Source organism: Sceloporus undulatus, chromosome 6 (assembly GCF_019175285.1).
Source record: "Sceloporus undulatus isolate JIND9_A2432 ecotype Alabama chromosome 6, SceUnd_v1.1, whole genome shotgun sequence".
Lineage (NCBI taxonomy): Eukaryota > Metazoa > Chordata > Lepidosauria > Squamata > Phrynosomatidae > Sceloporus > Sceloporus undulatus.
Window position 1 is genome coordinate 117,944,307 of NC_056527.1, and position 20,312 is coordinate 117,964,618.

General features: G+C 47.2%; 1 protein-coding gene across 4 annotated transcripts in view; it reads right to left on the reverse strand.

Moving 5' to 3' along the window:
• Nucleotides 1-8,173: 8,173 nt before the first annotated feature.
• The window catches only part of NLGN2 (neuroligin 2), a 69,790-nt gene continuing 57,651 nt past the window's right edge, over nucleotides 8,174-20,312 (reverse strand). For all 4 annotated transcript variants that reach the window (XM_042474131.1, XM_042474134.1, XM_042474132.1 and 1 more), the window contains one exon: nucleotides 8,174-13,189. In XM_042474131.1, the coding sequence (XP_042330065.1) occupies nucleotides 12,376-13,189 (814 nt within the window). In that variant the 3' untranslated portion in view covers nucleotides 8,174-12,375. The remainder of the gene's footprint in view (nucleotides 13,190-20,312) is intronic.

A 20,312-nucleotide genomic window follows, 5' to 3' on the forward strand; every position in this document is an offset into this window, starting at 1 on the left:
CCTTTGGCAAAATCCTGTGCCTTTATTGTTATTATTTTCCTGCAGCTTCTTTGGAGCTGAACCGAAAGAGCTTTAAACCTGTTTCCGATGGCTTAGAAATGATCCACAGAGGCACCATGAAAGGCCAAGAGATCTCTATGGGCCAGGAAGATCACACTGAGAGCTGCCTTAACACACCTGTGTGTGTTGTGTGTGTTGTGCTTTGTGTGTGCGATGAATGCAGATTACAGAACTGGTGTATCAAACACCCTCCTGTCTCCAAACCCTTGTCCTCAAGTAGCTCCTTTTTGTTCTCATCCTTAGCCCTTGTCTTCTTGTGCTTCCTCTGAACATGAACAGAGCGCCTGCCGCTTCACTGCTGCACTTTGCTTTATTAACGCCTTCAGAGGAAGGACTCTGCATCTGCACTGCAGAAATAACCCAGTCTGACACCACTTTAGCTTCTATTGGCTCCATGCTGTGGGATGCTGGGATTTGTAGTTTGTTGCGGCACCTGACAGAGATGGCTAAACAGCTCCCCAAACTACAAGTCCCAGACCATACAAAGCCAATGTGTGATTTTTCGCAAGCCACAAAAGCATCTGAGGAAGTGGACTGAAGTCTAGGGAAGCTCTTCATGCTGCCAACTTCTTTCTTTCAGTGAGTCTCAAAGGTGCTGCAAGATCTCTCTACTTATTATTACTATTATTGTTATTATTATTATTGCATCTAAATGTATCTCAGAAAGTCGACTTTATGGAAGCTGCTGCTGTCGACTTCTTTCTTTTGCTAAAAGCAAGAACTACAAATCCCATCCTCCCACCCCTTCTCCAGCCATCTCCCTATATAGACATCCCTTCCCTCTCCCCCTTTTTAAGGCCTTTTTGGAGAGGCCCCCTTTCCCTTTCCTCTTCCAAATGGCAATCCAAGACTCCCCTCCCCCAAATCTCCTTTCCCACCCTCCCTCTTTCGACCTTTGTCCTGGGAAAGAGAGAGGAAAGAGAGGAGGGGGATAGGAGAGGGGGCTATGTGTGTGTTGGGGGGGGGGTCTCCTGCCATCCCTCCTCCCCAGAAGAAGCCGAGAGAGAGAGAGAGAGAGAGAAAGGGTGGGGGGCTGCTTTGTGTCCCTGCTGCTGCTGCTGCTGATAGTGATGCTGCTGCTGCTGATGGAGGAGGCTGCAAGGAAAGAGGGAGCAAAAAGAGAGAGAGGGGAGTGTGGGTCTATTTTTAGCAAGCTGCACACCAGACAGAATGCAAAAGAGAGAGAGAGAGAGGGAGGGCTCCCCATCCCCCCCCCCCTCCGTAGCCCCGGCCCTCCTTCCCTGCAGCGCATCCTCCTCCTCCTGCATCCCTGCATCCCTCCCTGCATCCTTCTCCCAAAGTGGTCCAGGGCCTCCCTTCTTCCTTCTGCGCTCAGCAAAACCTGGAGCCAGGAGAACCTCTCTCTCTCTCCCTCTCTCTCTCGGCGCACGTCGCCAGCATCAGCAGCATCGCCTTCTCAGGGAGGGAGGGGGAGCCCCCTTCTCCCCCAAAGACCCAAAGCAGGCCTCCGCCGCCTCACAACGCCAGAGACACACCAGCCAGGCACCACGGAGCTCCCAGCTCCACACAGGCCGGCCTGGCTTTGCTCTTCCTTCCTTCCTTCCTTCCTTCCTTCCTTCCTTCCTTCCTTCCTTCTCTCCTTCCCCCCTCTGTTCTCCTTTCTCCTTCCCTCCCTTGCTTTCTTCTTTTCTTCCTTCCTTCTCCTCTTTCCCCCTCATTTCCCCTTCCTTCCTTCCTCCCTCCCTCCCTCCCTTCCTTCTCCTCCTTCCCCCATTTCTTCTTTCTCCCTCCCTTGCTTCCTTCCTTCCTTCCTTCCTTCCTTCCTTCCTTCCTTCTCTTCTTCTTCCTTCTCTGTCCCCTCTCATTGAGATAAGAAATGGAAGGGGGGAAAGAAGGCAATAGGGAAAGGAAGGCAAATGGCAGTTTCCAAGGGAGGAGGCATGCGCCTTAAACCCAACCCCAGAGGAGAGAGAGAGAGAGACCTGGGGCAGGAAAAGAGCTCAGGGCAGAGAGGAGAGGGATGGAGGCAGGGCTGATGCGGCTGGAGAGGCGGCTGCTCCAGGCCAGGCGAAGGCCAGAGGCTCAGGGGGGGCGGCTGGCCCTCGCCCTCCCTTTGGGCTCCCTTTGGGCCTCCCTTCTCCTGCCCCCTTAAACCATCCCCCTTTCCATAGGGTTCCCAGGCGAGGCCTCAACCTGCTCCGTTGGCAGAAATATATAGGTCACAGCACAGCTGCTGCTGCTGCTGTTGCTGCTGCTGCTGCCAGCCTTGGTGCATTTGGGGGGGAGCCAGGTGGGGCCTGGTCTGCTGCAGCGCAAGCCCCCCTAAAAAGGCCTGGACACCCCTCTCCCCCGATCACTGGGAAGCCCCCTAAAATGGAGCCATGAGCCCCAAGAGTTTGCACTGCTCCACCCCACAGTCGACCTTTGGCCCTGGGCTCCTCTGTGGCAGGGATTGCCTTTATCCCAGGCAGACCTCAGTTAAGAAGAGTTTCCGACAGTGAAGCTTGTTTTTACAGCTTCTTCTTCTGCCTGCCTTTATCCCTCTGTCTAACTGGGATTTTGTAAGCAGCATCAGCACTAGGATCCCAGAGTTGGAGGGGACCCCAAAGGCCATCCAGTCCAGCCCACTTTGGCCATGCAGCACGAAACAATCCAAGCCCTTCCAATTGACAGCCATCCAGCCTCTGTTTAAAAACCTCCAAAGAAGGAGACTCCGCCACACGCCAAGGGAGCATCTTCCATGTTCAACAGCTCTTAACACTATTACTTCCCATGATCTAAACACTATACTTCTATTGATGCAGCCTTACTCTCAGGAGGTTCTTCCTAATGTTGAGCTGGAATCTCTTTTCCTGCAGCTTGCATCCGTTGCTCCATTGGGTCCTAGTCTCTGGAGCAGCAGAAAACAAGCTTGCTCCCTCCTCAATATGACAGCCTTTCAAATATTTAAACAGGGCTATCATCATATCACCTCTTAGTCTTCTCTTCTCCAGGCTAAACATCCCCAGCTCCCCAAGTCCTTCCTCATAGGGGTTCATGATTTCCAGACCCTTCACCCTTTTAGTCACCCTCTTTGGACACAGGGCTCCAGTTTCTCTACATCCTTTTTAAATTGTGGTCCCAGAACTGGACACAATATTCCAGGTGAGGCCTGACCAAAGCAGAATAGAGGGGCACTATTACTTCTCTTGATCTCTAGACACTACCATCCTATTGATATTCCTGTTTAGCAGCAGCTAACAAGGCCAATGTGATTTTAGGCTGCATCAATAGAAGTATAGTGTCTGATCAAGGGAAGTAATAGTGCCACTATATTCTGCTTCCGTCAGGCTCCACCTGGAAGAATCCTGTGTCCCGTTCTGGGCAAAACAATTTTAAAAGGACGTTGAAAAACTGGAGCCATGTGTCCAAAGGAGGGGAACTAAATGGTGAAGGGTCTGGAAACCATGAAGCCCTATGAGGAGAGACGTAGGGAACTGCTGGGGATGTTTAGCCTGGAGAAGAGAAGGTTAAGAGGGGATATGATGATAGCCCTGTTTATGTATTTAATTGTTAGCCACCAAAATGGAAATCCTAAGAAAACTCGAGACAGAAAAGAAAAATTAATCTCTAGATAGGATTTGGAAGAAGGCTTCAAGTGGCCTTTAGGGCTGCAGCCAAACTGCAGAAATAAATCTGTTTGACAACACTTTAACTGCCATGGATCCATGGTATGGAATTCTGGGAATTGTAGTTTTGTGAAATATTTAGCCTTCCTTGTGAGACAGCACCAAACTAGACACCCCAGAATTCTGTAGCATTGAAACATGGGAGTTAAAGTGGTATCAAAGTGCATTATTGCAGCCTAGAAGGTTGAGAATGTTTTTGGTTATTTATGCAAGGCTTCCCTGATCTGGTTGTTTCATTTTAAATGCATATAATATTCATTTTGAATTAAAAATCTGCAGGAAGGCTTTGAAGCGCCTTCCTTTCTTTGTGGTGTAGCAAACCCTCCTTATCTTTCCATGTGATTCCTGCCTCAAGTGCCGTATTTTCTGTTAGAGAGAAGTCAATCCTGGCAATGCGCTGACTTCAGTCGCCAAGGTAAACCTCTATCATTAATGTTATTTCTAAATAGCTTTTGCTTGATGAAGAAGAAGCCAGTGGAGCCCTAAAAGCTTGCATGATATATTTTGTGCATTTATGGTTGACCCATAAAAGAATCTCTGTTTTGTGAATTATGAAATTTAGATATCTCTTACCTTTCTCCCTTCAGCAAAGGACCTCAGGAGTCATGACCCACAGCTGCTGTGGGTGTGCCAGAAGTTTGTGGAGGGGGCATGTGGCATCAGCTTGTAAAAGTTCCTTTTCTTTGGATGACAACTCCCAGAATCCCCCAGATAGCAATAGCCCCCGGTGATGGGTGTTACTGACCCTCCTCCAAAAATAAAAATGTCCAAACTCTGTTCAGAGGAGTCTTTCAAAGAAACAGCCGTGTTAATCTTTTGCAGAGGAAGGAAGAAAAGGAAAGGAAATGTGGCAGCAAAGACTAAATGGTTTTTATTTTTGCATGGGATTTCGTGGCTGTAAACCCATTTCTTTGGATGCAGTACTGAGCAGTATTAAGGCCTTGGGTATAAAGCACATTTGTACAATGTGAAGTCAAAGGCTTTCACAGCCGGCATCCATAGTTTCTTTTTATGGGTATTACGGTTGTGTGGCCATGTTCTAGAAGGGTTTGTTCCTAATTCTGGGAATTTGCCTTCTGACACATGAGATGGTTCATCCATCCAGTTTAGTGCAGCTGCAATGGTCCAGGACTGAAGAAGAAAGATGGCATAATTGGATGGGAAAGGGTCATTCCCATCCCTTCTTACTGGGGACCTGACTCCTTACTGAGGGCAAGAGAACTGTAATCTGAGATAGGCCCAAAATACAGAAACAATCCAGGTTGAGATCACCTTAACTGCCCTGGCGCAGTGTTATGGAATCCTGGGAATTATACACTAGCCCCATTCCAGACTCCCCTGCGAAAACGGAAAATCACCAGTATTCAAGCCCCATTGGCTTGAATGGTGGCATGAGCCCCATTTTGTCCCTTTCTGTTTGCCGCCTGCGAACAGGCGAGGGACATGGATTCGAAGTCCTTGAAAATGGAGGTGCGACTGTAGTTTATTTTGGCATGGTTCCCAGGATTCTCTAGCATTGAGTTAAGGTGATTAAAGTGGTCTCAAACTGGATTATTTCTGCAATGTGTTTTGGACCATAACACAAAATGGCATGCCACCATTGGGAGTGCGCTGACATTCAAATAAATGGGACTCCAGCATACATGAAATTTGCTTTACTTAAGGGGGGGGGCAGAGCTAACCTCCGCGTATGGCAAGGGCGGACTGTACTTCTGTTGATGCAGCCCACAACTACATTGGGTTTTTTAGCTGCTGCATCACATTGTTGACTCAGGTTCAACTTGTGGTCTGCTAGGACTCTTAGATCCCTTCTGCAGGTAGTCTTGTGTCCCCCATCCTAAGTCTATGCATTTCATTTTTTTGCCCGAAGTGCAGTACCTTACATTTCTCCTAGATGAAATTCAGTTGGTTAGTTTTGGCCCAGTTTTCTAGTCTGTTCATGTCATTTTGAATCTTGATCCTGTCCTCTGGAGTATTAGCTACTCCTCCTAATTTGGTGTCATCTGCACATTTGATAAGTATGCTCCCAATTCTGTCATCCAAGTCATTGATGAAGATGTTGAACAGTACTGGCCCCAGGATAGTGCCCTGTGGGACCCACTGGTCACTTCTCTCCAGGATGAAAAGGAGCCATTGCTGACCACCCTTTGGGTTCAGTCAGTCAACCAATTACAGATCCATTTAACAGTTCCTTTGTCTAGCCCACATTTTACAAGCTTCTTTGCAAGTATGTCATGGGGAACTTTGTCAAAGGCCTTACTGAAATCAAGATATACTATATCCACAGCATTCCCTTCATCTACCAAGATGGTCATTTTATCAAAGAAAGAGATCAGATTAGTCTGGCATGACCTATTTTTGAGAAATCCATGTTGACTTTTTGTGATTATGGCATTACCTTCTGAATGTTCATGGACTCTCCGTTTAATGCACACCATTGGTCACTTCTCTCCAAGATGAAAAGGAGCCATTACTGGGTTCGGCTGGTCAACCAATTACAAACCCACCTAACAGTTGCATTGTCTATTCCACATGTTACTGCCTTGTTTGCAAGAATATTATGGAAGAACATACTGTATTTGGAATGAGCAATCAGATTTGGGACGTAGAATCCCCCCCCCTGGGTTGGGGGTTTCCAGGATTCCCAGCATGCATTCCCTCTGTATCTGAAAGACCCACCAATGAAGAACCGCATCCGACCTGTTGAAATTTTTTTTCTTTTTATATTTACAATATCATTTTCCATTTCTTGCAAGGTTTAAAAATGTGTACAGCATCTCAGTTCAGACTCCCCCCCCCACAGCCTCCCCCCTCTGCACCCCACGTTCCTTTTCTTTGGGGAAGGGGCATGATGGCACCCCCCCCACCGACCCCCAAGGTCTTTGTTCATCCACTGTCTAGATCATAACAAACAAACGGATAAAAATAAAAAGAGCACCACCTTTGTTTTGTTTTAAATCATGTTCTTCCATAAGCTGGCGGGAAATAATGTCCTTTCTTTCTTTCTTGGGGGGCAGGTGGGAGGGATGGGGGAGGCTTGTATACAGTCTTGAGGTTTTGGGGTGATGGGGGGAGTCCTCAGATCAGTGGTTCAAGAGGTGTCCATTGTTGCGATGGCTGGAAAAGGGGGTTTCTTCCCCCCCAGAATCACCCCCTTGACCCAAATCTTAAGTCTCATAAAAATAGATTTCTCTCCAGTTTTGCAATGGGGGGGGGGATTGGGGTGGGGGGGGGGATGTTCTTGGCAGCCATTTTGGGGTGGGTCACTGAGAAAAGCAGCCTCTCCTCCGCTGTTTGATACAGGTTCTTTCTCTCGTGTCCACGAGCGCATGGCGATGAAAGGGACGCCCCCTCAGCAGTTGTGCCATCTTGCTTGGAGTTTGCAGGAAGTCCCCTAGCGGCAGCCATCTTGATATGTCAGAATGAAGGGAAGGGGGCAAGTGAGGAAGCCACCTGCTGCCCCACACCTTGAGGGGGACTGCGCTCCCCTTGATAGAATGTGGGGGGCTGCCCCCAAAAAAGGCCATGTTCGCTTCCGTTTTGGAAAAGAGAGGAGTGTTTCCTGTCTTGGAGGCGGAAGAGGAAGTAGCCCAAAGGAGGCCATCTTGGATTTATTTCTTTTTTATTAAAAAAATAACGTAAAAGGAAAAAAGCAAAGAGGGTTCCTGGCTTCGGTGGTCTTCGGTTCTTAAAACAAAGCAGCATTTGGGAGGAGAGTGTTGTAGAAAAGAGCAGGCGTGTTGTGTATCCCCCAAAACGACATCCCCACTGGATTTCCAAAAATATTTGATTTCAGAGGCACACCACAGTCAGAGATATTGGGATTTTGAGAAGGAGCGGCGTCCCACTTGCCCAGATTTGATGTCATCCGCAGTATGGGCGCCCATCTTGGATTGGTGGACCGCACCATGGGCAGCCATTTAGGATTGGCAGAGCAGACCATGGATAGCCATCTTGGATTGAAGGACCAAACCATGGGCAGCCATTTTGGATTGGCATTTGGCAGACCTGACCATTGGTGGCCATCTTGGATTGGCAGACTGGACCATGGGCAGCCATCTTGGATTGATGGACCGGACCATGGGCGGCCATCTTGGATTGGAGGACCAGACCATGGGCAGCCATCTTGGATTCCCAAACCAAACGACCTGTGCTTTTCTCCGCTGGTGGACAGATCTGAGATAATGCAGTCGACGCTTTTGGGTGCGCAGGAGTGAAAAGTTCCGGAGGGGAAGAGAGAGACTTTTGGGGGGGATTCAGGGAAGCGTTTGGCAACAGTGTAAGGCGTTGACATCTCTCTGCCGGAGGTGCGACCGATGTCAGAACTGTATTCTTGCTCCTTGGCACGGATGTTTTATTTTTCTTTCACACGAACCCCAGCAAACTCGAGTTGCAAAACAAAAACAACCCCCCCCGTACCTGCCCTCCCCCCCTCCCCAAAAAAACATAAACCAAAAAGAAAATAGGAAGGAAAGCCCCTTGCCCCCCCTCCAAGTTTGCTGAGTTTGGCACAGATTTTGCTCTTTTTTTTTGAAATGTATTTAATTTTTTTTCTCCCGTTTTTTACAAAATAATTGTTTTCCTTTTTTAAAAAAATGGATATCTATATATCTATATATATATTTATATTTATAATAAATTCTTCTTTTTTTAAAAAAAGGAAACCAACTCGAAATGTTGCAAAGTTAGATGGAGTCTCAGAATGGCTTCGGATGAAACTCCCGGTCCTTGCACTCCCCCCGAAACCCACCCCCCAAAAACCTTTTGTGTTTTTCCTTTGAATTTATTTCCTCCACTGGAATATTTTTTAATTTTTTAAAAAAAACAAAAAGCAACAATAAAAACAAAAGCAAAAACAAAACCTAAGATGAAGAAATAAAAACCTCCCGGAACGAAATGGCAGAGGCACGAGAACAGAGGAAGGCAGCAGCAGAGAGAGAAAGAAAGAAAGAAAGCAAGAGAGGAAGTTAAGAAAAGATGTGCTTTTTTAAAAAATAGAAACAAAATTAGAATGAATTGTTGTTTTTCTCTCTCTCCCTTCGGCCTTATGGGATTCGGCAAAATAAAACAACCTTGGATCCAACGCAAAGAGAGGGAATAGAGGACATGGCTGTGCCATGGGGAAAGAGGGATCTTTCTCAGAAGGGATATCTGGAGCATCGCAACCCGGTCATCTGCATTTGGTGCAATGGGAAGAAGGAGCAAAGGAATGGCTTCCAGAGCTGGGACGGCGGTGGAAAATAGGTTTCTTCTTTCCCAAAGGAAGAGCCACCTATCTCCCCAGCACCAACTGACACAATCCAGACTGCGGCATGCGCAAGAGGTGGAGAGAAGGCACACTAAGCAGCGGCAGCAGCAACCACAACAAAAATATGGCCTCTGGAGCAAATAGCAGACTCATGCAAGCAAGCCAAGCTGCATATTAGAGAGGGCAGGCATGCAGGCAAAAAAGGAACGGGGCAGATGGGCATTAATGAAGCAGAGAAGTGATGGGTTCGGGGGATACCACATGTCTAGGGCGGGCTGTGGCAATTCCCAGGCATTTGCCCTGGTTCCTGCCACCCACCTCTCCTTCCTCTCAAACTGTCATATTCAAGCATTACCCTACTTTTTAAAAAAATCCAAACTCCTAATTTATGGGTCCATTGCTGTTGCTGTGTGTGTTTCCAAGTTGTGCAGAAAACAAGTTTCTTATACAGAAAAAAAGATCACTGTGCAGCCATTGCATAAAAAGGGCATATGAGGATTTTGATGTGCTGAGAAAGGCATTTTCTTGCCTAGAAAACAGCATTTTCTATCCTGTTGTTTTATATAGAGGCATTGGCATTTTCTGCTGTTTTCTGTATAGAACATGCTCTTTTCTGCACAAAATCCTCCACTGCATGAATTTTCCACACCAAATAAATCCTGAACTACAAAGATTCTTGCCTCTCTAGGATTCTCTGCATCAGGATTTCCGGACGCTCATTAACCTTTTTTTTCGACCATTTAAAAAACATTTCCCCATCACTACAAAGGAAATAGGTTTTGCTCACTCCAGAGGAAGCAGCTTCCTGGAAGAATTACAAACATAACTGGAGGCATGTCTACACAAACCATTAAAATAGTTTGCAGCCCCTGGGTTGCTTGACTGGCCCTTTCCTTTGCATGCCTAAACAATATAGTCAGCTTTCCACATTTGTGGCTTTATTGACATATCTGATGTTATCTCTAGGTATCTCTACTTCCTCCAGTGCAACTCTATGGTCAACATCTGTCCAAAGTCGCACCTAGCAATTCCTGGATTCCTTCTCTAGGCATTTGTTGGTCTTCCAGCACAACTCGATGGCCAAGTTCTGGCAGATGTTCATCACAACGTTGCTTTGGGAGACCTAGAGATTCCTAGAGAGGTGTTCTCTGGGCATTCTGCGCCCCTAACCCCAGTGAACACAGAGGGCCCACTGTACTACTAAATACTCAACTCAACGTTTAATTTACTGCAATGCTAGAAGTTTGAGGACTGAAGGAACACTACATTTGGGGAGGGAGGACATCATTAAATTCTTACTTGGTGAGACAATGTCCTTCTCTTTGCCCTTCCCTCCTATAGCCCTGGGGAGGATGTTTATGGAGAGATGCTCTGCGCAGCTGAGGAACAGCAAGCGACACGAGGGTCATCTAGTTCAGCCCACTGATGATGCCAACGCAGGAAATCCACCGCTAAAATCTCCCCGATGGGTAGCCCCCAAACCTTTCCATAAAAACCCCCAACCCAGGAGAATCTGCTACCTTCTGAGGCAGCCTATAAACCAGCTTCTGCCCTTTATTTGGAGGAGTGGGTGGGAATGCTGATTTAAGAGGTGGGGAAGAGCAGAGGATGGGATGAGAGGCTGCATTCTCTGGGCCAAAAGGCGAGGGAGATTTCCAAAGATAGACGGCTGCCCGCTTCCACTTCCTTGTCCATCTCTTTGAAAATAAACATTCTAGGAACATGAAGGGCCTGTGCTTTCGTGCATCTGTTTGTTTGTTTCTAAACACTTCCCTTCATCCTTTCCTCCAATTTGTGTAATCTTGTTTTGTGGTTTTTTTAAAAAAGCTAAATAATAATAATAAAAATAAATATGGTCTCTCTACTACCCCCAACCAGTGCCTTGTTACTTCTTCTATTATAAAAATTAAATTCTAGTTTTCGTTTTCAAATTCTGACCCTTGGAAATAAGCTAGATGAGCTTTTCTCAACCAGATGCCTGCCCTCCTGGCACATTGGACATGCAGCTCACATTAGGAAGGGAACGGGGATGGTGGGCATTGCACTACACACATCTGGAGGGGTTCCTAGTTTGGAGGATGGTGAGTGAGAGCAAGGATACTGCCACCCCACGCCATAACCCTCTTTGAATTTCACTCTGGACATGGTACATTTTTCCTTTTCATGTTTTCTGCAGAGATATCAAGGGCCTGTTAAACTGGCAATTCCCTGGGGAAAGCTTTCTCTTTGTTAAACAAAGCATCATTATGTTCCCCAAGGAACATAATGACCATTGTTCCCCAAGGAACAATGACCAAAATGTGGCGGTGGGTGGCTGGGTGGGTTGGTAGGTGGGTGGGAAGGAGGTGGCATTGGTGACTCCATCTTCTATAGGGGATGAGAAAGAGGAGGTCAGTTTTTCTTTCTGGACTGTGCTAAGAAGGCACTGTGATATTTGACCTCCCACCCCGTAATGAAGGAAGGAAGGCCAACCCCAGTCTCCCGTTCAGTTACTCTCTTCCACCCGATAATTCAATCTCTCTTTCAGAATGGCATTAAACATAAGCGTAATTGGCACAGACTCAGGTCTGAAGGAAAGGGGAAAAGAAGAAAGAATGGAAGCGGGTTCGGCTCCCGTCCTTACGCTAGCTCCCTCTTGGTTCCAACAAAAATTTGGTGGTGCCATTCAGCACTGGACATTGGCATCTTTCTCTCTCTTACATGTCAATGTTGACTTCTCCATTATCCCTCCAAGGAAACCCATCTGTCCTTCTTCCATTGACCCTTGAGTAGCGCGAACCATTCGGGTGATGGGAGTTACTGTCTTTCCCAACAACACGGATCAAGCGACAGACTCTTGAGCTTCGCCTTGTCCCCCTGCACCCTCTACCCATCCCATGGTTGGAAAGGACACAGTTGTCTTCACCATCCTGACAAGGGGGGTGAAGACAAGATAGTGAGGTTTCATTCACACTCTCTCTTTCTATCTCTCTCTCTTGTGCCCTGAACACCAAACCCACACTTGGAATGATACTGGCTTTCCTGTTATCTGTCCAGATTGGAGTTAGAGATGTTTCCTTTCCCCATCACTCACTCCTGCCAGCCCCAATCCCACACCCGAAAGGATGCCAGCCTCCATGTGACCTCTCTCTCTCTTATTTCATTTGAAAACGGGGCAGATCTTCCATGCGGCCTGCATCTCCAGTGCCCATGCCATGCTGTGGTTGACGACGGAGGCTCCAGCGTCAAACCAAGGGTGGATAGAGCACCACTGCCCCATCCACAGAGGTCTCCATCTCTCCCTCCCCATTGCCTTTTCCCCTCCCTTCTCCACAATGTTATACAAAAGACCCGTCCAACGTGGCGGGGAAAGACGCCTCCCTTTTTCTGAGCAGGGTGGATCGGGACCACCATCACCACCACTGCCAGGCGGCCGAAAGGGTACAGAGGGAAGGGCGACTATACGCGGGTGGTGGAATGAGGGTGAGGGAGCGTGTTGTTGTGTCCGGTGGGGAAGGTGTTGAAGGGGTGCAAGGCTTGCATACCCGTGATCGTGCTGGGGATCATGGTGATGGTGTTGGGGGTCATCAAGGGGACGTCGTCCGGGGCCCGGCGGAGGGCCAGGGTGTAGTCGGGAGGGCAGGCAGGGCGCAAGATCTCGTGCGGCCGGAGGGGCTCCAGGTCGTGGGCATCATGTTCCGAGTGCTTGATTTGGAGGGACATGATCTCCTCCTCCTGCCCGCCGTGCACCAGGTCGTTGGCCGCGCTGCGCTGGGGACTGAGGCGCCGCCCGCTCCTCAGTTCGTGCCGCTTGTCCCGCTTGTAGTAGAGGGCGGCAAAGGCCAAGATGTTGAGGAAGAGCAGGGAGGCCCCCACGGCCACCGTGACACTGAGTTCTGTAGAGTAGTCCCGGGAATCTCCCGGGAAGGGGACGTAACGCTGTGGCCTGACCACATCGTCCTCGTCCAGAGGGAGGGTGGGGACGGGGCGGCGGGTGGTTAGGGGCCCGGTGCTGGGCCATCGGGTGACAATCGGAGGAATGCGTGTGGTGGTGGAGGTGTATGGCGGCTCATGGAGGTTGTGGAGGTGCGGCACCAGCTCCAGCCAGAAGGCCACCTTGTTGGCTCGGTAGTTGTCTCGCACCCGGGGCTTGAGGCCGATGTGGAGGTACTGTTTGTCTTTCGTGTTGAACTTGGTCCAAACCACTTCCTCAAAGCGGTTGGGCTTGGTATGGATGAACTTGGTGTCCTGTGGAACCGGCTGGTTCGGGTCCCTGAGGAAATGGGGGAGAAACAGAGACAGGAGAAGTTAAGATGCAGGAAGTAATATCTCAGCTGCCAGCCCTGAAAGGAGGGGCAAAACGGCATCACTAAGCCCCAGGAGAATCCATGCCTTGTTTGTTCAGGGATGCCAATCCTGGCAGTGTTCCCCACTGCAATCACTTAGTGGTGGTCCCAAATGCTGCCTGCAAATGAGGTGAGAACACCCCAAGCCCTTCCTGTTGAAAAAGACAAGGCTGAAAACTGGCCAAACATGGCAAGCAGAAGTGGCACAACCTCTGTTCTGGTGCAACCGGGCATGTGAGAACAGCCCACAGGGGAGTCACAGGGGCAAAACCAGGTTCCAGTCCATCACAGTTGCTGACCCCATTCAGCAGAATGAAAAGCAATTGAAAAACATAAATCAGAACAGCATGGTGCAAGCAATTATTGAATGCCCTTTGCCCATAGTGAATTCCCTCTCCTCTTGATGGCACAGAGAGACCAGAGCGGGGACCAGCCGAGTTGTCCTGGAAAAAGAGCTCCAGAGCCTGGGAGCAGCCACTGAGGGTATGTCTACACTGGCCGCTTAATCTGGGGCCAGTTGTCACACCTTGCCTCCAGTATCCAGGCATGTCCTCATAAGAGGCTGAAGAAGAGGCTGAGTGCCCAAGGCACATGCCAAGACCACACCTATCCAGCAGGCCCAGGAAGGGAGACTGCAGCCAGTATGGGGACCAAGTTCCCAAGAGCAAAGTGTCCCTCCATCTGAGTCAGACTTACCAGTGCCTACTCCCACAGAGAGAGAGACTAGGAAAAAGAGAGACAACAGCATTCTCTTCAGTTAAGTAGGAAGCGGGTTGCTAATAGGGGGCACCTGTGAGACCTGGATGGGGTATAAATACCCCAGCACCTTCCTCAGCCTAGTGTGGCTGACAACCATCCATCGTACTTGGGAGACACCTTGAACCTTGGCTGATTACCTGTTGCTTGGAACTCTGCTTGGATTTGGACTACTCTTTCAGGTTTTCCCTCTGAACCTGCTGTACTGGAATGACTGAAACCTTATGATGAACCTGGAGCGGATTAACCGACCACTATTTTTGCAAGAAACCACTTGGTTAGACCTTCCTCTCTCAGTGCCTATAGTGCCGTAACTCTGAACTAAGGATTTGGCTGGCCTTCCAAGGACAAAACAGGACGCCATGACAGAGCATTATGTCCAGACTGGCCCCAGATGCTGACCACATGCACCAGGCCAAATCCAGTGTGACACTGCATGGTTATGCACATGGGCCAGCTGGCCTGTCCCTTCAAGACACTTTCTGCCACCTCAACTGCCAAACAGGTCCATACAAAATCCTTGTGCTGAGGCCGAAGGGGGTGAACAAGGAGGGAGTCGCTCTGCCCCCTCCTAGTCGACTGCACTGGTGTCCCATTCTGACTCCATCAGTAATGGGCAGGATCTTGCAGGGAACTGCTTGGCCGGCAAGGCAGCGGTAGTAGCGGCCTCGAGAGGAGGATCAAATGCTTTGTTTCTCCGTTCCAGTGTGAACGGAGAAAATGCCAACATTTGGTGGGTGTTTAGCTGGATCCAGACCAATCCAGCTGCACACACATCCAAAACACCAGGGCAGCTTGTAGTTTCTGTTAAACCAGATTAGCGGCTAAAAGGACAAAGTCACTCCATGCATTGAGTGGACTGATGGAAACCATCTCAGGTGAACACGCCTTTTAACTTTAGTGTGGACAAGCCCTAAGAAGGCCTTGCCCTGTGATCTCTGCTGTATGTTTCTGTGAAAGATGTGGGATGCAGAAAAGGGCTTCCTTCTCCAAACAGGCTCATATGGAAGAATGCAGTCCTTAAGATAAAGCCATATGGCGCTTTATAGGTCACAACCAGCTTTTCCCAGGCATCTTGTTGGTAGGAAAGAAGCCAAAAACATGTCTAAGATTGAACATCTTTCTAAAATTGGAATGAGAGGACATAAGCAATGGTGGCTGAGCATCTTACAGAGCTATCCAAATTCACACACTTTTTTTTTGGACACTTCACACGCTTTTCATCCTTTCTAGAACATAAGAATGTAAGAAGCACCATCCTGGATCAGAACAAAGGCCTGCCTACCTACTGCAGGAATGTAAATCTTTGTACGTTTCATTCTCAAGGAGCCTTTGCCATTTTTCTCCTTGCTGCAAAGAGCGTTGCCAAAAACGACATGGTTTTCAAAGATGGGAACTATCTTGTGCAAACAATACAAAGTGTTCAGTTTTTGTGTGAAAAATGGCACTTTCTGCACAGAATACAAACCTCTTGCACAGAAAACAACATTTTCCATGCAGAAAGTAACATCTCTGCCCAGAAGAAAAGTTTCCTGCCCAGAAAACAGCATAGTACTTGCTTTCTGCCCAGAAAATGCTGTTTTGGGGGCACAAATCTTGGGACTTCATCACACAGGGAAAATTGGGGGTTTAAACAGTGAAAATCACGCAATTGCGATTCACATTTTCACACCCGTTGTGATTAAATAGCCATTATCCCAGGAATAAACAGGCAACAAACAGCAACAAATCATTCATGGAATTTCCCCATGAAAGATTTGTTGCTGTTTATTGCAAGTTTATTCCTGGGATGGCTATTTAATCACAACGGGTGTGCAAGTGTGAATCGCGATTGCGTGATTTTAACACAAATTTTCACTGTTTAAACCACTTGTTTTCTGCAGGGAAAAAAATTGTGTTCTGGTCAGAAATTTCATGATCTGTTCAAACTCTTCATGTACATTATTTACCTGTATGTCTATTTACTGCAAACTGAATAATCTAGGCAGTGTTTCCGAAACTGTGCCCTTTAAGAGATTTTGGACTTCAGCTCCCAGAAGCCTCAGCCATGTTGGTCAGTAGTCTGGGTTTCTAGGTTGCTGAAGTCCAAAATCCCCGAAAGAGCACCGTTTGTGGACCACTAATCCAAGAGTTTCATCTACACTTGCCAGAATACTCCAGGTTACCCCCTGAGTATTTTGGCTGGGCATTCCCCCCTTTCCTTGTGAGGTTTTGGCTCCCTTCCCCAGTGACAAGAGGCCTTCCCATACAGTTCCCATTGTCACCCAGAGCCATTGCTGAGGTCAGAAGCAGGTGCCCAGCCATGCTTTTGACTCTGGGGGCTTTGTGGTGACCTCAGCACAACTTGCACCGCAGCAGTGGCCCTGGGCAAATGGTGAGTTATTGAAATGCATGTTATGGGGAAGAAGCCGTAAATGGGGTGTGGGTCTTGTGAAGACAGTATGGATGCAATTTGGGGTTATGGTCCTACAGCACATAGGCAAGATGCAGGAACCCAGGATGCATGTTGATATGACCTAGGATTTTTACCAAGATTTCTGGGTGTTTTTTAAACCATTTTTGGGAATATTTTAAAACATTCATCCAATTCCTACCACATAGAATCATAGAATCATAGATTGGAAGAGACCACAAGAGCCATCCAGTCCAAGCCCCTGCCATGCAGGAAATCTGAATCAAAGCATCACTGGCAGATGGCATTTTCTGTTGCCACAGTGGCCCAATGAGTTGCTCCAAATGGGGAGCCCACCAGCAGATATTGAAAGCAACTTCATAGTATGATCCCCCCAGCACCTGATAAAAAGAGGCATCTACTGCCTCTGATACCAGAAGTGATATACAGTGGTACCCCGGGATACGAAATACCCACGTTACGAAATTTCCGGGATACGAAAAAATCCCATAGGAAATAACTGTTCCGGGTTACGAATGTTTTTTCGGGTTACGAAAAATTTTTTGGTGCTTTTCGGCGCTATTTCACACGAAATCGCGGCTTTTCCCCATTAGCGCCTATGGGTTTTCGGCTTGCGAAGGCTTTTCGGGTTACGAAAGCGGCGGCGGAACGAATTAATTTCGTAACCCGAGGGAGCACTGTATAGTCATCCTGGTTCGCGACCACTCCATACCATCCAGTGTTTCTCAGATGAAAACTGAGACATGTGGGGCGAAGCAACATCAGAATATAGTCAGGGTGGCAAAAATTATTAATAAGGAGGGGGAAAACACAAGCTAAGAGAGGCCGCAGCTGTTGGCTTTTGCCTGAACTAACTGGGAACCTCTCCCCCTCCTCTCCTCTCCACTTTATTGAGTTAATTAAGAGCAAATGTCTTTTCATTTTGCAGCAATTAAAGAAAGCTGAGGGCAAAGGAGAAAGTGGGAGGACAAAGAGAGAGAAATTGGGACATTTAAAAAGCAGCTGAAAAAGCAGGAAGGCAGAGGGTTGATCAGGACTGTTGAAGGGCATGCCATCAATGGCCCCATTCTCAACCATGTGTTTATCCAACCCCTTCTAATACTGTCCATGTTTGTAGCCATCCCTACTATGCCTTTAGCATAATGAGGATCTTTTCCATCCCGATTTGTGCTGGGTTTGTGATTCTTTCTTTATTTAAAGCACTCGCATATCATCTCTTAACCCACCAGGACCCCTGAGGCAACAGACAATGAATAAAAACAACAAAAACATCAAATACATGAATACAAAACTTTGCAACATGGGCTTTAAAACAGGCTAAACGCACCCTTGAAAAATAATTTAAGACCAGCCCATTAGAACAGCCAGAGCGGTTCTAAAGACCGAAGGGCATGCAGAACGACGGCTCAGTCTTAGCTTCCTGCTGGAAATGCAAAAGGGACGGGAAACCTGCCAACATTTCACGGATGAAAACCAGGACACTTGTGGCCAAGCAACATCACAGTGTGGTCAAGATGGCAAAAGATATGAATGAGAAAGGAGAGGCAAAAGTACAAGTGGCTGCAGCAGTTGGCTTTTCTCTGAGACTGAATAGGAAAAAGGGCAAGATTCTGGCACCTTCTCTCCTCTCCGCCTTGTTTGAGTTAATGGAAAGCAAACTACTTTTGCACCTTGAACTCAGTTGCAGCCATGGAAGTAAGTGGAGGACAAAGGGGAAAGCGGCAGAGAAAAACTGGGACATTTTAAAAGCAGCTGGAAAAGTAGGATGGCAGAGATTAATGGGGACTGTCCTTGCCAAATCAGGACAATTGGAGAATATGAGATGGAACCAGTTTGACTTCTTTTGCTAGTTTATCACACTGGGGCTAAATTCGGCATGAAAGAGAGATTAAAGTGCATTTAAAGTATCCCATAAATAAAGCTAAAGTGGTGAGTATGAATGATTATCACACACAATTGCACAAATAAAGTGATATCGGAAATGCATTGTCGCTCAAATCCCAAAAGTAAAAAGATGTGTGTTAATGCTTCTTTGTGACCACTTTAATGGTGGGATTTTTCCCCAACATCATTTGAAATCGTTTTGCGTAACCCCACGATTTTTCTGGGATATTCATAGGATAAGCTCCCAATCTTCTTCGTGTGATAAACTCTTTGGAAGGAATTCCAGTGTAAAGAAACAATTTCAGACTTTATTTTTGCTGTTGTTCTAATTCCTGTTGGTTACTTTGGGGGGGGGGGGGGGCCCCCTTTTTTTTGAGCAGAAGAACAGGGATTTAAAAAGTTCCTAAGATTTGGAAAGGAGACAAGCTCCTATTGATGTGTCAGGAATTGGGGGCAAATGTCTAAGGTCCCTTTTAGTAGAATATGCAGGAGGACAAACCAACACTACAGGGCTGGTTTATTCGTATTTGGAAGTAAGGAAACGATGTCCCAGGGACCCTCTGGGAGCCATACAGATGACCGAAAAGGCCCAAGATTCCCCCAAAACAGCCAGCAACGGCCAGAAGTCCTTTTTAGTTTGGAACATGGGTCTTTAACCATTCTGGAAACCTATGAATAACCATTCATCTCTTTGAAAGTGGATGGTTTGGAGGGCCAAGAGTCTGGAGAGCCAAGAGCTACAAAAATAGCTTTGGGGTCCCAGGGCTACATTTTGCCAGATCTTGATCTAAATAACCACTTTTCAAATAAAGATCTGAGTCTAAAATGGCCAAACTGTGCAGTCATGTCTGCTCTGGAAGCCTTCCCCAACCATTGGATATTTGGAAATGAATATAGATATATAGGACTACAATGGCCATGGTGGCTGGAGAAATCTGGGAGTTATAGTCCAAAAATAATTTCCCCACAGTTTAGACTTATCCTAAATCCCACTTTCTGATTGATTTCATTTTTCTTCAATCCTTTATAATGCTTGAAGATTTGTCACTGAAACCAAAATGAATTTGCACACTGCAATTCATTTAAGGGTGCATAGCCAGCTCAAATCCGATTGCAAAAACTACATTTAAATTAATGATTCAAATTATGTTGGGTTCTCCGCAACCCCCAACATTTCCTATTATAAATGGTCTAAGATTCAGGGATATTTCTTTTTAAGCTCCAGATGAGAAGAATACTGGATGTGAAACCACCAAATTCAGGGAGTCCCCGAGAATATTGCCTAGAAATCCCTCCAGAAGTTTTAAGATTAAACTTCATATCTGGGTTGAGTACTGAAAGCAAAGTTTCCAGAGTCAAGAATTTGGGTTCAGAAATGCTGCCAATGGGGAGCTTGGGCAACCTTTTGCTGCAGTGAACCAAGACCTTCTTTTCCACAGATACTTTTGAGTACTGTATAAAACTGACCTAAAATCCTCAGAGTTTGTGGAGTCAGTGGACATGTTCCCAAGGTCCCCCTTACTCATCCCTCCATTTCCACACTTAAACCAAGAGAAGGGAGCTGCTTTGATTTGATTGTGAGTTCCTCCATGGCAGAATGGGGTTGGACTGGATGGCCCTGGGGGGGGGGTCTCTTCCAACTCTATGATTCTGTCAGAAAACCCATTAATCTGAGGCACTAATGGGGGCTTCCTAGCCTCCCGCTGTCTGAATTTGGTAGAGAAAGCCCTGATTAATCCTCTGCCATCCCATGGTTCCAGCTGCTCTTAAAATGCCCCAGTTTCTCTCTCTTCCTCCCACTTTCCCTTTGTTTTCAGCTAGCAATAGCAATAGCAAGTACATTTCTATACCGCTTATCAATGCACTAAAGCACTTCCTAAACAGTTTTACAATTGCCCCCAACATTTTAGTGACTTTGGAAGGATGAAGCCTGAGTCGAGCCTGAGGCCCTGGCTAATATTTAACTCATAACCTTATGGTCTGTGAGTGAGTGGCTG